Genomic DNA, 16,859 nt, shown 5'->3' with positions numbered 1-16,859 from the left:
GGATTGCTACTTCTCTGCCAACTTCGCCAACTCACCCGCACTTGGAGCGGCCCGGCTCCCCGCCCGGCGCCCTCGGGCCGCCCCCCCCCCCTCGGCTCCTCGCCCTCTCCGACCGCCGCCTCTTGGATGACCGGGTTCCAGGGGAGCTGAGCGAGCCGCCTCCCCCGCCCAGCCTCAGCCCTGGCCTCAGCGGCCGCGCGCGCCATGCGCCCCCAGATCCCCCCGGCCCGGCCCGCCGCCCCGGGGCCGCTCTGCTGACCGCCCGGCCCCGCGCCCCGACGGTGGGAAGTTGCGGTCGCTGCGGTTGCAAGCTCCGACCCGCCCGGGAAGCGTCCCCGCGGGGAGCGCAGCGCGGCGCCCCCCGCCCGCCCCGCCGCTGCCGGGCGCCCGCTCACCTCCCCCACCCCCGCCTCCCCAACGTCCCTCCCTTTTCTCCTCAAGTCCTGAAGTTGAGTTTGAGAGGCGACACGGCGGCGGCGGCCGCGCTGCTCCCGCTCCTCTGCCTCCCCATGGATATGCACTGCAAAGCAGACCCCTTCTCCGCGATGCACCGTGAGTACCCGCGCCCGGCTCCTGTCCCGGCTCGGGGCTTCCCGTCCTAACCCTATCCTGTCCCGCCCCGCGTGGCCCTGGCCCCCTGCGCTCAGGTCCCACCTTGGGGACCACGCTGGCTTCTCTAGCTCCCCCCCACCTTCGTTCTTCCTCTTTCCCCCATTTTCCAGTGTTTTCAAAGCCTCCAGTTTCTCTCTTCTGCCTTATGTTCCTGGTACTTCTCCCTCTACCAGCCTTCCTACCTTCCCTGGTGCCCATCACCTGTCTTCCTTCCTTCCACCTGCTTCTTCTTAGGTCATCGATCCACAGCCCCTGGTCCTGGCTCCAGCCATCCTACTCCCTGGTCACCCTCTTGCCCTGGGCTGGGAGACTAATTGGCAGGCAGTTTTGAGGGGTTTGTGTTGTGGTGTTTGTTCTCTCTCTCTCTGTCTCTCTCTCTCTACCTCCTCCTCCCTCCATTCATCTCTACCTTTCTCAAACTTAGAGTGTGATTGTCCAGGAGGAGACTCCTAACATGGGCAGCTTCAGTGTCAGGACAATCAGGCAGAAGAGTGTGGGGGTGGGGTGCCCCCATCTGACCCTCAGCTCCTAGCACCTCCAGGCCCCGGCAGGGCTTCTTGTGAGCTGGTTTGTAATACTTCCTTCCTCTCCTTTTCTTTCCCACCTCCTTCCCTTCTCCTTCCCCTTCTCTTCTCCTTGAGTTGGGAGTCTGAGATTGGCAGGATGTGATGGTCATCTTTCTCCGCCTCTCCCTGGGAGATGCTCTAAAAACAAAGAGGGGTTCCAAGGAGAAATCCAAGTCAGCAAGAGATGGGAGTAGAGGAGCCTGCCAGGCGGCCCCTGGGCACAGCCAAGCTCCGCTTGCAGTTCTGGAGGCTCCTTGCCGGCCTCCCACTCCCTGGTGAAAATGGTCCAGCCAGTGACCTGGCCAGTGGGTAGTCAAAGAGGGAGAAAACGAGGGGGAAAGAACAAAAGGAAGGCAAGCAAATGCAAAAGCTGGGGAGAAAGGAAAGAGAAAAAAAAAAAAAAACAGGGGGAAGGAAATAAAAGAAAGAAAACAGAAAGGATGTTCCAGAAGAAAGAGAAGGGGAGAAAAATGAAAAAATAGAAAAAGAGGGAATTATTTTAATGAAATCTGAATTTATCTAATTCATGTCCTATATCTTTAGCTTGGAGAAGAATTCAGAGATTGTTTTTTGCAGGCTTTTTTTTTTTCTCTCCCAGATAAATGAATTCTAAATAGAAAACTTCTCCTCCTCTGTAGATTAATAATTAAGGATGGTTTGTAACTTTTCACAGGGAAACTTTTTTAGACCTGGCTTGGATCGGTGCTCTGGACAAGAGAGCCGAGGAGGAAGAGTTGTGTTTTTCTATAAGCATATAATTAGCGTTACAGGGGGAGCTTTAAAAAATACTCCTGGGATAAAATATATTTTCCTAAAGAATTTCTAAGCACAGCTAATCCAAGTCAGGGCCCTCTGGCCGCGGCGGATCTCTGTGAGCTGAGCCAGAAATCCTGTCTCCTTTTCGGAGTGAGTGGAACCAGGTCGACCTGCCGTCTTCGCCCAGCCCGCCGACCTCCCTGCTCCGCCGCCTCTGCTCTCGCCCTTCTCTCTGGCTGATTCCGCGGGGGAATCTGCCGAGTCCCGGCCGCCCACTGGGTGTCACTTGGAAACCCAAAGGGGAGCAAGGCGAGCTGAAGGCGGTCGGAGGAAGGAAGAGACCGCGGAGCGAGCGAGCGAGCAAGCGGGCGGGCGGGCGGGCCAGCAATCAGCCGGAGCCCGAGTCCACGCCGGCGGCAGTGGCGCATTCCAGGCCCGACTCATCGGCGGCTCCCGGCCCCCTGGCCTGGACTCCTGCCGTGCCCCCTTCCCATCCCCTTCCCTTAGATTGGGGACGAGGGGCCGGGCCCGGAGCCCGGGGAGGCTGAATTATTCATCTTTAATCTGCCCGCAGCTGCCGCCTTTTCATACCGGTAACGCGAGTTCTCCCGGGGCCTAAATTATTGATGGTCGAGGTTTGGAGGGAGGGGAGGGGTGAGGAGTGGGGCTAGAGGTAGGGAGAGTAGCAGGGATGAGGGGCAAAAATCAGAGGTTGTGGCCTCCCTCAGCCTCCAGATCAGAAGCCTCTCCCCAGGGGTTTCGCCGGCCCTTGCTCTCAGCACCCCCAGAAGGGGACGCGAAAGAAACGAGCGGAACACAGATGTCCCCGCTTTCTCCGAAAGTCGGCTGAGGCTAGCAGGGCAGGGGCTGTAGGTTGCCGGTCAGGTCAGGCTGGCCGCTAGAACTCTGCGCTTGGATTGCTCAGGAACTGCGGCTGCGGGTTGATGGCTCTGGGTGCAGGATTTCTAGACTGCTGTAGGCCAGGGAGAACGGGGCGCCGCGCAGCGTCCTCAGGTCTGGCATCCGGTGACCACTTGGGCTCTGAGGTTGAGGGCCCGCGCTGGAGTCGGGTTGGAGACCCAGCGCCCTTGTCCTGGGCGGGAGAGCAAACGCCCTTGCTTCGCGGTGTCCTGGGAGGCTGCCGAGGTCTAAGAGGTCAGAGGGACAGGAGCTGGCTCCGGCTGGCAGCACGGGGTGCCCCGGTGAGCCCTTAGCCTGTCTGGGCCACCTGAGCCATGTTACCTAGGCAAGGCAATGGGTCCCAAGCCTGGCGCAAGGCGGCAGGCAGACAAGCCCCTGCAGCCTGCGTTCTCTGGCTGTTACCGAGCAGAGCGCCCGGCCGCTCTCCGCTGCCTCCCAGTCTCTGAGCGCAGCAGGCTCCGGGCCCCTGCCTCTTCAGCCTTCCCTCCTCCACCTGGCGTTCTTTGAACTTTAGACACTAGGGAGACCAGTGGGAAATATGGCCCCCAAATATATAAATACAGAAAACATAAAGGAAAGGGAAAATCCTGGTCAAAAACCAAAATAAAATAAAAACAAAAACACAGGGAAAGAGGTAGGAAAACTCCAACTCTGATTAAAAATAGATACAAGAGGTAGGGAACAAAAGGAGAGGGGCAGGGACTTAGCCTCTTTCTGTCCTTAGAACCCTTTTGTACTGAGTCCACCGGTCCCAGACACCCCCCCCCCCAAATCATCTGCCTCCAAGCCCTAGCACGCACCAACGACTCCCCCTTGCTTGCGGCTCAGGCGGGATCCCGCTTCGCGCTGCTTCTGTTCTCTGCTCGGCCCTTCCTTTCCTCTCCTACATTCTTTCCTGCCTGCATTAATTCCCCCTCTTCCCTCTTTCCTCTCACCCTGCTTCTCCATTCCTTCCCTCACTTTCTCCCTTGCGAGGTACTGGCCTTCGAGACGCGTTCTTCCCAGCCCTCTGCCCAGCGTCGCGCTCCCGCATCTCTAACGCCCCGTGGGTTTCAATCCCCAATCCGCCGCGTGGTGTTGACCGGACCACTGTTCTTCCGGGAGTCCGGGATCATGCCCCTGCGCCCTGCCTGCTCCCTTTGCACGTCCTGGGCCGCGGACCCTGACTAATGGCCGGTCCCTGCTGTCTGTGGGGTGTTGTGTTTTTTTCTTGTCTCTCCCCAGCAGGGCACGGGGGTGTGAACCAGCTCGGGGGGGTGTTTGTGAACGGCCGGCCCCTGCCCGACGTGGTGAGGCAGCGCATCGTGGAGCTGGCCCACCAGGGTGTGCGGCCCTGCGACATATCCCGGCAGCTGCGGGTCAGCCACGGCTGTGTCAGCAAAATCCTGGGCAGGTGAGGGCCTCAGAGCTGCCCCTGGGAGACACCTTGCCTCCTTATCCCTCCGCCCTGGGTCTCCAGACCAAGGACTTGGCTAAAAGTCAAGGACGCCAGTGGGAGAGGGGCTATCCAGATACTCAGAGGTATCTAGAGAGCTGCTCCTTTCGGTGAGGGCGCTCAGGTGGTGGCCGCGGCCCCAGGAGCCAGGGCGGAGTAGGGTCACTCAAATTCCGCCCAGCCTCGGGGTTCTCGAGGCTGCCAATTTCCAGCCTTCAGTAAGGGAAGGACTCCTCTTCTAGGAGAGTTAACGCAGACTGGGGAGGGGGGTTGGAGGAACAGGGTGGGGAACGGAAATGGGTCCCCAAGAGAAGAAAAAAATCAGCACTGGGTAGGGGAAAGGAGGGTCCTGGTTCTCAGGGGGCTCTGTGCTCAGTAGGAAAGGGCTGGAGGTGGTGCCTCCGCCATGGTGGGCCTGGAGGCCTGGAATCGTGCTGTTCCTCCAGTTCCTTCCCAATGAAAGTCTGGGCTTTCAGACTCCCAGGGGCGCCTGTTCCCGCTGGTGTGCTCACAGCCCCCCTCCCCCGTGACTGCCTTCCCGGAGGGAGTGTCCCTCTCGTCCTCCCCTTCATCCTCCAGGCTATCCCTCGCCCTAGCCACGCGCCCTCTGGAAGCTGGCTCAGCCATGCTGAGTCTTTTCCCTCCACGCTGTTGCCTCGGGTGGGAGAGTGGCTCGGCCGCTCTGGAGCCTGCAGCCTCCCTGCCCCCGCCGTACGTAGCCTGCTTCTCGCTGACCCTGCCGGCCTTCCGGGCGCAGGTACTATGAAACCGGCAGCATCAAGCCCGGAGTGATCGGAGGCTCCAAGCCCAAAGTGGCGACCCCCAAAGTGGTGGACAAGATTGCTGAATACAAGCGACAGAACCCAACTATGTTCGCCTGGGAGATCCGAGACCGGCTCCTGGCCGAGGGCATCTGCGACAATGACACGGTGCCCAGCGTCTCCTCCATCAACAGGTGAGCAAGCCGCCCGGGGCTACGGGCTAGGGGCGGGACTCCAGCTCCCAGCTCTTGCCTACCAGCGCGACTCCCAGCTTGCGGTCTCTGTTCTTTCTCCAGCCTCTGCCCTTGCTCCAGGATCTCAGCCCCAACGTCCTTTGGGCAGGGAGAGGGGACCTGGGAGGCAGAGAGCTAGACAGACAGACAGAGCTGTCTCCAGCTCAGGGCTGGGTATTCCCTGCCAGGCTTCTCCCGCCGGCGTCCTGGAAATGAATCCAAGTGTTTGTGGTAATTAAGACTCCACGATTACGTGCCTCGGTATCTAGAGACAATCACAGCCCACAGCCGAAGCCTTTAAAATGACCAGTGTCTATTCATCGCTTCCAAACAGACTTCCCTTTCTAAAGGCATGCTCCCTTCTCCAGGGGCAGCCTCCTGTTCTGGCTTCCCCACCCTCCCTGCCAACTCCCACAAAGCTTGCCTCCCAGGAGCCCAGGCCATGCTAGCCAGCTCCGCACAAATTTCCGGCCTACGAGCACCGAGTATCCAGGCCTGCAGAGCAAACGCTAACCACCAGCCAGCAGTTGGCAGGGAGTAGAGAAGCCGGACAAGGAGTGGGGCACCAGGCAAGAAGGGAGAGCTCTGGACCCCGAGGCTCAACTTTAGGGTGCTTAGGGCCAGGACTCAGTCTGCACCAGATGACAGGCTCAGGCACATGGGGACGACATAGGCTGGAGTCAGCCGCACATATAGCTGCACAAGGTAGTCTCCCAATCCCCAAGCTACTCTAGCACGCTCTCTGGCAGAACGCACGTGCACACCCCATGTACGCACACCCCCGCCAGTGTGCAAATGGGCCTGTGCTGGGTACAGCACATGCAAACAGCAGTTGGATGCAAGAGCCCAGGATGGCTCCGACATCACAGAGCTGTGCAATCTGACATCAACAGAGACCCTGTACAAGTTCCAGACTGCTTGGCCGGCCTTTCAACCCCTGCCCCCCCCCCCCATTTTAAGGCAGATTCCCAAATTAGAAGAGGGTTTCCTACCCTTGTTATTCTTTGCACTTTTCACGGGCTCATTATCAGGACAACTAATAATTCAGATGGTGCCTTTTCCTGACACTGGCATCACGTATTAAGGTTTTTTTTTTTTTTTTTTAATATTTTGCAAATGATATGGAATTATCCCAAATCATCCTGAAAACAGCAGGTAAAATTAGCTGGTAGAATGTACCTTGGCTAAAGAAGATTCCCTCTGCCACACTCGTGCTGTAACGTACTGCGAGGCGACCCCAGAAATTATCCCAGTGTGTGCCATCTGTATTAAAATGGTTATTCAGTTATGAACAGGGTAACATAATACTGATCAGCTAATTATACACCCTCCGAAAACCCTCCAGCTCCCTGGGCCTGGCTCACTAGGTGTTGAAAGCATAGCGGTTTGACATTCAGACACCTTCGGAAGAAGCCCCGAGAAAGACTGTGGGTGGTTTGGGAGGGGAATGTGTCTTTTGCATTTAAAAGCCAGAGGAGGCTGGGGAAGCTTTGGGGCCGGGGCAGGATTGGCGGTTAGGGAAGGGCAGGGGACAAAGCATTGTTTTCTGAGCCATCTGGAGACAGCCTCTTGGCTGTCTGCTGGTCCTGGGAGTGAGTTGGAACTGAGATCTTGCGAGGAGAGCAGCCTGCTGAAGAGCAGTGTTGTTGGGACTGGGCGCTGGTGTTCTGGGGGACGTTCCAGAGAAATGCTTGTTGTCAGTGATAGGATTTGCAAGCCTTTGGAGGAACCCAAGACACGCACAGTTAAGGCAATTTGCTTTTCTTGATGGGCAGAGGGCCGGAGCGATCAAGGCAGTTATGGTGGCAGCCTCCCTTGTCTACCACCCCGTCCAGCACCCACCCCCGCCTCTCCCCCAACATATACCCTCTCAGGCTGAGATGTTTTGGGAAGCTGGCTCATGCAAGAGTTTGGGAATGCCCTCATCCTGAAAAGCCACAGAAGACGGGGAACGGGTGACCCCAGGATCAAGCTCAGGAGCCTTGGGGTACTCCACCGGAATTGGGGGAGGTAAAGGAGTGAGGAGTAGAGAGCGGGTTGAGAGTGGGAAGAGAACAGCCTCAGCTTGACAGCTCTGACCATGGCCCCGTCTGCTCAGCGTGGCGCCCCACCACCTAAGGGGCACAGAGGCTTCCTCGGGTGTGTAGAAATAGCCATCTGTGGGCAGGTGTTGCTGGAGATGGAGAGAGAGTGGGAGGAGCGGAACGGGGAAGCCACGGGCAGCATGGGCAACCAGCCCTGGGCCTGTGGTTAGGCCTCCTGGCTTGCTTTGTCAACCAGGAGCAGTCAGGGTATTCTGGATTTCACTGTGGGACAGAGTCCTACCGTGGTTCAAATTTCGGAGGAAGATTCCGAGGGCTTCCCAGTGTGCTGCTGAGTTGGGGCCTGGAGGGATGCGTCTGGGCCCCCGTGCCCTTAGCTTCATCCTTGTAGGTGCTTTGCTTGAAAGAAGGAAAGATTTATTCTGAGATTTGTTGATCCACCCTGAAACCGGATAAAGCGGGATGTTTCTGCCAGCGTTGGTGATGTCGGGAACTTTGTGAATTCTCATCCTCTATAGGAAGAGCCTGGAGACTTTCCTCCGTGCAGAAAGTGCACTGGGGAAAGGGTGGCTCTTGAGTTTAGAGTCTTACTGTTGGTGAGGTGCCCACTCGTCTTAGGTACGTGTAACCATTGTCAGAGTGTGCATGTGCCGGTGGTTGGCAAGAAAGGAAGTCCACACATGCTCACCCACCTGAGCCAAATTGTGAGATTTTTTTTCATTTTCTCCTCCCCAAAACAGATGCTGTCGCCGCACTTGAAATATGCTGTTATGGTTACAAACTCAATTGCTTTTCGTGCCTCTAAAATTGGTTTTGGCTTTCTCTGATCCTGTCGCGATAAAGGCTTGGACATTCAATCCGTACACTCCACTGGCAAATCCTCAGAGAAATACCTCTCTGAGTCAATGGAGTAGGTCAGGGAGGCCTCCCAAAGCCACTCCTGCCCCCGGAGACCACTGTCAAACACCCAGAGGGTTGACTGGATTGCTTAGCATGTGGAACTTTTGTGACTCATTCTTGATGTTGGGTTACTGATTGCTGACCAGGGAGTTGCCAGTTCTTCAGCTTGCACGCTGCCACTGTAGAGGGTGGGTGTTTACGAACAGGTGACTTGAGGTTGAAGCCTGGTGTGGGAAATGGCCTATAGATGGGGGAAGTGATGCTACCGAAGGAGGAAGTCACCCAATTATAACGCTGAGCAATTGACGAGGCAGGAAGGATTCTCCTGATTATGTGCCAGGGTCTCCTGGTTTGGCTGTTGCTCTGGGCAGAGAGTACTGCTCCTTTGAAAGAATAGGCGCAAACTCCAGGTAGAATCTAGGGTTACGGAGGATCCCCTGAGGGTGCCCCCTTGGAACAAGTCGACAAAAAGGCCGTTGCCCTCTTAACTTTTTCAGCCTGCCCTACACTCTTGGGATCAGGGCCTTCCCTGCTCCTAGATCTTTGGACTGGACTCTTCCAGAGTCAGTTTCTCGCTGATCACCTGCTACCCACACTCTCTCTCAGCCTGTTTGGCTCTAAGTGAGCACGTTCATTTTCCCAGCAGTGGCAACAGTGGCTTCAAGGCTGCAGTCCCAGGGCTGTTCAAGAATTCCATCCTGTGTCGTTCACAGGCCTCATCAGAGGTCTGGCAGTGGGGTGACAGTCGTGGGCCAGCTGTTCATTCAAAGACTATCCAAACAAGCCAGGAGCCACTCATCCTAGCTGAGGGAATGCTGAAGACACGTAGACATGTTCAGGGCCAGAGCCTGTGTCTGTCTCTCTGAAACCTGGGTTCTACAACATTGCACTTTTGACTCTTAGACCTGACTTGGCCAGAAGGGCAGCTTCACCTGCCCCATCTCCATAGTCGTGGAGCTGTTTCGTGGTCAGGGCTGGTGGTCTCACGCCAAAGAGCTAAGGCAAGTTGGTGAGCTAAGAGGAAGACTTCTCTCCTCAGAAGAATGGGAGAAATAAGGACAGAGAACTTGCCTTCTGTGGCCTGGGACCTACCAGCCACAAAGAGCCCCAAATAGCGAACGAATATGACAGTTTCTGTCTGAGAAGCCTTGCTCACCTGTCGTTCCCCGGGGAGGGCTCTCCCGCTGCTGAGGTCCCCCTGTCATTAGACAAACATGTGTAATAGGCGGGACTGCTGATCTTATTTCTTAAAACGACCTGGAGTTCTCCCCCCGAAGGGTCATTTTTGTTCCCTTAGTTATGTTAGACTTCTCGGCCAGTGGTTGTATTGGTCTGACTGTTTCTCTCGTTGGCTGGCTCAGAGTGGGCCCTCAGGCCACCAGATGGCTTCAGGTGAGAGCAGTGGCTGGTGGCCCTGAGCTCTTACCTCAGCTGGCAGCTCTGGAGAAGAGGAAGACAGGAGGGCTTGTTCCTAGTGAGAACTCCAGGTAGGTTTTGGAAGGCGATGCAAGGAAGAAAAGAGAGGGAAACTCCTAACTAACTAGCTAAATAGTGTCCCAACTATTTTGAGAACTCAATAAAACAATCACATCAAATATGAAGAGGCATAAATCTTGTGTCTGCACAGGTAACCTACTCAATTGCTTTTATTATCGCTCAGGCTGCCTCCATTTATTACCGTCCACAGCCTGGGCAAAGGAGGTTGCATAGAGGGTGGTCTCCAGTGCAATCCTACACCCTGAGAGGCAACAATCAGCCCATAGAGCCAGGGATTTCGATGGGAGCTCGGGAAGGGCCCATCTGTCTGCATGAAAACCAATCAATAACTCTGTAACCAGAGCCCTTGTCACAGGGAAATGGACAACACAACAGTTCAATACAGGGGCCACAGGGGGAATTAGCCAGTGGAGATGGGGGCCAGGCAGGAGCAGACCCTGGAGAAGGGAAACAGGGTGCCTGGAGAAGGGAAGGTTGGGGAGGGAGTGGGCTGTGGCAGGGGAGAGCAGCGGCTTTGTGTGCATATTGGCAGAATGGGTGAATTATTGTGTAGAGTAGATCCAGGGACGGAGAGGCACTGTTGGAAGTCGGTTTGGGAGGGAACAGTTGGGCTTATTCTGGCGCACGGGAGAGAGTGTGGTTGTATATGTGATGGTATGTGCTTATAGACTAGAACATCACAGATTCCAGAGAAGGAGTGGCAATGGTAGTAACTGGTGCAGAAGGGGAATCGCCACCCCCGACCCCTGCCACCAAGAGCCTGCACCACGAAGAGGGGCTTGGTATGAGCCGAAATGGGATAGGGGTCCCGCTTCCCCATCTTGTGAGCAGGACTGATAAAGGAATACTGTGTGCCAAGGGCTCCACCATATGCTCCTAGCTTCGGAGATCTCTGGCTGTAGCTACTTTGCAACTTCCCCTCTTAGTTTCAGGTTTGTCCTTAGTCCCCCTTTGTTGCTACCTGGAGCTGGAGGTCCTCACGGCAAGAGGAAACGACGTATATGTATTTCCTTTTCACTTCTGGTCCTTTAAAAGAGTGCACTAAAGTGTTCTAACCTGGGCCACCACTTCTCTGAACCCCTGCTGTTTCCCCCCACTCCCCAAGCCAGTTGTCCAGAGTTCAGACCCTTGCAAAGGAAGCAGTTACAAGTACAGCTTCAGTCAGTGCAGCTCACCAGCCATGTGGGTGAGTCTAGAAAAGAGAGAAGGGCCCGTGACAGATCTGAGGCGTGGGAAACAGTATCTCACGACAATGCCCAAGTAACAAGTGAAACAGATGGGAAATTAAATCACATTGGGTTTATCTATCTACCAGGAAGCCACGGGGTTGAATGGTTTCCTCCTGTTGAGCCTGTTGTTTTGGTGCCATCAAGGTGCAGCTTGCACATATTCACGATGGTTTCTAGGCATAGAGGTTGACATCTTCAGTGCATGTGGGTTTGTATATGTATGTGTGTGCCATCCCGTGTCTGCTCTTTGGTAAAAGGGCGAGGAGGCCAAGAACAAAGGGAGGAAGGCCCACAGGACGTGACCTACAATCACTGACAGAGGCTGGACACCTTGTCTCTGGCCCAACAGTTTAACCAGTGATGCAGTCATGGGGCCATTGGCTGATAATAGGACTCAGCTGAAGATTCTTTGTTTTGTAATTTGGGCAAACCCAGGTCAAATTTTCCTTCAATCTTTATTGGCACTGTAACACTCCATGGTCCAGTTAGCCCCCCAAAAGAGGGCCCTGGCTACAGTGATGTCACCTTTGTAGTGGAGAGCTGAATGGTCAGCGGTCCATCTTCTCTTAGATACCTGACTCCCAGCCCAGTTGGCAGGACTAGTTAGGGGCCAACTGCACAAGCAGCCGAAAAGATGCTCTTCCCAGTGGGTCTCCTTCCTATAGACTTGTGTCACAGAGACCCACCAAGGAGTGTGGGTCCCTCCAGCAGGAGGCATGGCAGCAGCACTGGGGCATGGTCATTGGCAGAGCTCTCCCAAGGACCAGGCCCTGGGCCCAGCTTCCAAGTCCTTCCCAAGTAACCCAGATGCCAGGAAAAGAAAGGAGAGGCTATGTGTGAGAACCACGTAAATGGGAACTGGAGTGGGCTTGGAGACCAGGAAGGGCATGAAGGCACAGGCAGATGCCTGGGGGCTCCAGAGAGGGCTGGGCCTCGGGGAGCTGTTGGGAGTGGGAAATAAGAGGAGAGTGACCGAGCACTGGAGGAGAAGGGGCAAGGCCTTGTGCAGTTCCCTGTGGGAACTCCTGGGTGGGAGAAGAAGGTATGTCGAGGGGAGGTACGGAGAGGGGAGAGGCTGTAGAGCCACGTTCCTCTTGTAGCCCATCCTCAACAACCACACACACACACACACACACACACACACACACACACACACCCTGGACTCTGTCTTTTGGTTTCTGAGGGATAATATATATGATAAGGAAGTATTTTGTGTTTTTCACATAACAGTGAGAGAAAATGAGACTTGTTGACTTTCTAGAGAGGTCAGGTTTACCGTAGGGATGTGGATGGAGGAGGGTAGGGCTGCAGGAGATGGGATGGAGCTGGTGAGAGCTGGACGAAAAAGAGCCTGGAATATGCAGGCCCAGCCCAGAGGCAGGAAGATTTGGGGTTTAAAAACTCTGTGCCGGGCAAAGAAAACACAATTTCTGGCCTGATTCAGTCCATGGGCCCTGGTCTGCAGCCCCAGGGCTGTGTAACAAGACATAGCTTCTCTTCTCTGCTTCAAACCAGAGGGGTAGTAGGGCAGGTGCAGGGGTGCAGGTGGTACCTCCTGAGCCCCTTGGTCCAGGAGCCCCTGAGGGAGGGAGGTGGAGGGGACATCCACTCTCTGCCGTGAGGGCAGGAGAGGGTGAGGCGGGAGTGGGAGAGGAGGACAGAAGTCAGAAGGAAGGCTGAAGAGTGAGGAAGGAGGCGGGGAGGCTGAGGGGCAAAAGGAAGAGGCCTCTGAGCTGGCTTGGCCTGAGGAGAATGGAGTGAATGGCGGGAGTACAAAGCAAGGAGCTCCAGAAGCTTGAAAATTGGGCTGGATCCCGTGCATCTCAGCCAAGGGCCTCTAGTAGAGCTTGGAGGCAGTTGGAGGGACTGTCAGCTCTGGACAGCTGGTAGACCAGGCTAAGGGTGGGGGCGGGGGGTACTCAGGAAGCTTAGAAGGTGGGAAAGGAGAGAAGGGAGGCCAGCCAGGAGAGGGAGAGGTGTCAGAGTGAAGGAGGTGGCACAGGAGGTCAAGTGGCGGGAGCCGGGGCTCAGGGCCGCCCGCACCAGGCAGCACACAGCACCAGGCGGGCTGGCGGCCGCTGCAAAGCTGCTGCAGGTGTAGCTGCTGCAGCCTGGTCCCCGCAGAAGGGAGAGTGGGAGGGAAGCCAAGAGGAAGGGAGAGAGGTCCTCACTTCCGAGGTGTTCCAGAGTGGAGCCCCCTCCACCTGGGAGCCTCTGGCCGCTTTGCTCAGGGCTTCCTCTTCTGCCTGCCTTCAGCCCTGCCCGAACTTCTCTGCAGTGAGCTCCCTCTGCAGCCATTCAGGAACAGAGGAAGCCAGAGGACGCCGGGAGCAGCTCCTGGCAGGAGTGGCGGAGAGGCTGTAGGACAGGGCAGCAGGCCGGAAGGGGGACTGTCCTCACCTTGTAGGCACAGTAAGGTCACAAAATCAGAGAGGAAGGGCTCAGAGGACTGCGGGAGGAGAAAGGAGGGCAGGAAGGGAGAGCAGTGGCGGCCCCAGAGCTTGAGCAAACGGGAACAAGCATTCCCTGCCCCGATGCTCCCTCTTGGCGCCAGGGTCTTTGCTGGGCTGGTGGAGGAAGCTTCAGGAAACCGGGAGCCTCGTGGGCAGTGTCTGGCTCGACAGGCCCCAGGGATGGTCAGGGAGGAGACCTTCATCCTGCCCCTTATCTTGTGACTTTCCATCCTGATTGTCGAGGGCAAGGTGGCACCTGCCGTGTGCATCATACCAAGAGAAGTTGGTGACGGTGTGTCGAGGGCCTCTGTGTGGCTCTGTCGTGGGGAGAGTCTGGGAACTTTGGGAAGAGTGTGTGGGTCCAGCTGAGCGTAGCATTCACGCCCTGGGAAGCTGTCTACCTGGTGCTGGTATTCCAAGGAGCTCTTAGAAGGAGTCGGGCTTATCAAACGGGGAGCTGGTGGCTTGTTACTCAGAGGGTTTGCGGCTGAAGGGATCGTTTGGTCTCAGAATGAAAGTCTCTGCCGTCGCTTGGACAACTTGCCCGTTTGGGACGTTAGCAAGCGTTACCTGGCAAGCGTGAGTTGAATGGACGGTAGAGCTCCCGCTAGGCTGAGGAGTAGGGTTTCCGGTCAGGTCCGCAGGGTCCCGACACACTCAGTCTGAACGCAGGCACATGTGCGTGTTCTCTGCTAGGCGTGAGGGTGTAGAGTGGTGTGCGAGGGCCAGGTCGCTACCGGGAGCACAGTCGCGGTGCGTGGTTTGCGTCTGTTGAGATCCTCGAGGCGGGTGTGCATCTAGGTAAGGACACAGGTCAAGCGATTTATCTCCTTTTTTCATCTGCAGAGAGGAGACCTCCCCTCCCTCCCCCTATCCCTTACCTTTTTCCTTCCTCTCTCTCCTTCTCCTCAGGTTAGCTGGTTTGGGTTAGGAGACCAATCTCAGTAGACTCTAATTGAAGAGGGAAGAGAATGTGATAAGATAAGGAAGGCCATCCACGCTCTGGGGACCAATAGAGGTTTCATGTTCCCCCACTCCGCTCGGCTTCTCTAGGGAGCTGACACCAGGGCAGGCGGCCTTCCCACACACTGTGACTGTCTGGCCTCTGGCAGAGCCAGAGAAAATGAAGTATCCCTTGGGGTCAAGACTCAGGTTCCTTTCCCAGTCACCATGGGTCTGGCCGGGGGGAGGCCCTGACCAAAGAGGAAAAAGGGGTAGAAGAGAGACGGCCTAAGACAGGAGCAGTGAGAAGCGGAGGTGACTGACACCGGTCAGCTCCAACTAAAGCCTGGTTTGGGGGCCACAGAAATGGACTGAGTATGTGTGTTGGGAAGGGAGGTCATTTTTTTTTTATTGGAGAAGAGGCTCTGAAGCCTTTCGGCCGGTCTGCTGGGCTGAGCACTCAGCTCTTTTCAGAGGTACAGGCCTGGTTTTGTCCAGGTCTTCCTAGAAATAGTGTCCAGCCCTCACTCTTATGCCCCCTGCCCTCCAGCCCCAGCACATATGCATTCGCCTCTTCCCCCTCCCAACCCTTCCCTTAACTTAGCTCTGAGGATTAGGTAGTTCCTGGACCCAGGGAGGCAGCCTGGAGATTCCTTAGGAGATGACCTCCCAGGGTGGGTACAAAAAAAGTTGAGAGAAATTCATTTCATGGCCAGTGGCTGCTTAGAAAAGGCGATTCCAGCATACGAATGTGATAAATGTTAACTGAGCATTAATCGCATTAAAGAGGGCCCTATAAACTTTTCATTTCTAATTAAATTCGTCCAGTGATGCTGCCCAAGCGAGTACTCTGGGCCTTTGTTTATGTGGAAAATTAAAATGCAAATACAATGGGATTTATTTCCAGGAGTGGAGTGATGGGCTGGCCCCTCTGGCTACTGGTCTCCAGGCCTGTCCGGCCAGGTAACTGCTTCTTTGGAAGTGCTGTCCCCCTTGGGACACATTCTGGTGTGAAGGGAGAGGACAGAGTTCAAGGTCAAATAGAATTAGCAATGAGGAAGTGTGGAAAGATTTGCAGAGAGGGAGAAAAAGGCAACAGATGACCCAGAAATATAGGAAGGCATTGCCCTGGTCCCCCCCACCCCCACCCCCACCACTTCGAACTCACACCTCTAAGAGAAGAGATCCCTAAAATCTTGCTTGGGAATAATGTCATCACAAGCCTCTGCTGCAGCTCTGGGATGAAGGGTGTACGTGGGAGGGAGAATTTGGAGGAATCAGCCCTGCCAGGCATATGTGGGCCTCCTCCTAAAAGAACTGAGTGGTCATCAGCAGGGAAGGCCCTGGGCCTGGATTTATCTGCAGCACCTTGAGGATGGGCTGCTGTCCACATCACGGTTTCACTGATCTCTTCCTGCCGGTGCCAAACGGCATTGACACAGGGCAGTGGAGCATAGAACCGAGGACGCTGTGCAGGCACGCCCGCCCGCACGCAGCCTTGTCGTGTGTAGGGAGAGCCGGTCGCTCATAAGAATAAACAAATGTCCCTTGCAGGGAGTCCTTTAGTGCCACGATGCCTTTGATAAAAAGCAGTAACCCTAAATACTGTTGAATGGAGCGATCTAAAGTTCCTATTTACTAAAGCATAAATTAAGTCAAGTGGAGAGAAAACACGGGTAAGGAAAATCATGTGGGTAGATCAGTAGCGACACTGAAAGGTCGCTGTGCTGCTCCATGGATAAGGAAGTTGTAAACAGCATTAAAAAGTAGAGAGGGAAAGAAAATGGAAGTAGAGAGATGATAAAAGGCAGAGCACTAAATCACAAGTAGGGGTACGTGCACAAAGTCACAAACCAGATTTACACCAAGCGTTGCAAAATCTACAGCTTGGACTGACAACACACAGATACTCTGCACCCGGGCACGCAGGCATCCAGAGAGTGGATGGGGCCATGTCAGCACCAAGAGGCTGGATGTGGCCACAACGTGGTCTCTCCCTGCCGGACAAGGGGACTGATTCATTAGCTCCGCCGTGCAGGGATCTGACTGGTCCGGTTCTGCAGACGGTCCAGGATACAGCCTTAGGACGTTTTTAAAGGTCTGTGAGTACATGAGGCTCTTGTGAACTGGATCCACGTTCTAACGGATCTCCAAGATGGAGTCTGATTGACTAGTTTCGTTAAATAGCTTGCTACCCCTGTTCTCTTTAGTCTGTTTTATTCTGGGTTGTTCTTGTCCTTTTTAGTGTTCACTTACGTCTCTTAGAAACGTATGAGCACTTGCTGACAAACAGGTAAATGTGACAACTCCCAAACATCTGAACGAAAATCAAAGCTTTAGTCAATCGTCTATAAGGGTTGTCAATAGGATGCCAAATATCTGGTGATTTAGAGACATCATTGATCAAATTTCTTAGTTTTTATCCAGGCGCAGCATCAACACTCGTTTTCATTCCACTGGTGTTGCATTTCACTGGAAAACACCTGTTTCCAGAGGGAAGTATTGTAGGCGA

General features: G+C 55.2%; 1 protein-coding gene across 2 annotated transcripts in view; it reads left to right on the top strand.

Moving 5' to 3' along the window:
* The first annotated feature begins 494 nt into the window (after positions 1–494).
* PAX2 (paired box 2) overlaps positions 495–16,859 on the top strand; it is a 77,487-nt gene continuing 61,122 nt past the window's right edge. The window contains exons 1-3 of one of the 2 annotated variants that reach the window (XM_081790474.1): positions 495–552; positions 4,080–4,248; positions 5,048–5,245. In XM_081790474.1, coding sequence (XP_081646600.1) covers positions 510–552; positions 4,080–4,248; positions 5,048–5,245 — 410 coding nt within the window. In that variant the 5' untranslated portion in view covers positions 495–509. The remainder of the gene's footprint in view (positions 553–4,079; positions 4,249–5,047; positions 5,246–16,859) is intronic. The other variant, XM_081790473.1, reaches the window with a different exon arrangement.

This window comes from Panthera onca, chromosome D2, assembly GCF_046562875.1.
Source record: "Panthera onca isolate mPanOnc1 chromosome D2, mPanOnc1 haplotype 2, whole genome shotgun sequence".
Lineage (NCBI taxonomy): Eukaryota > Metazoa > Chordata > Mammalia > Carnivora > Felidae > Panthera > Panthera onca.
This window is presented reverse-complemented; position numbering and strand designations above follow the sequence as displayed.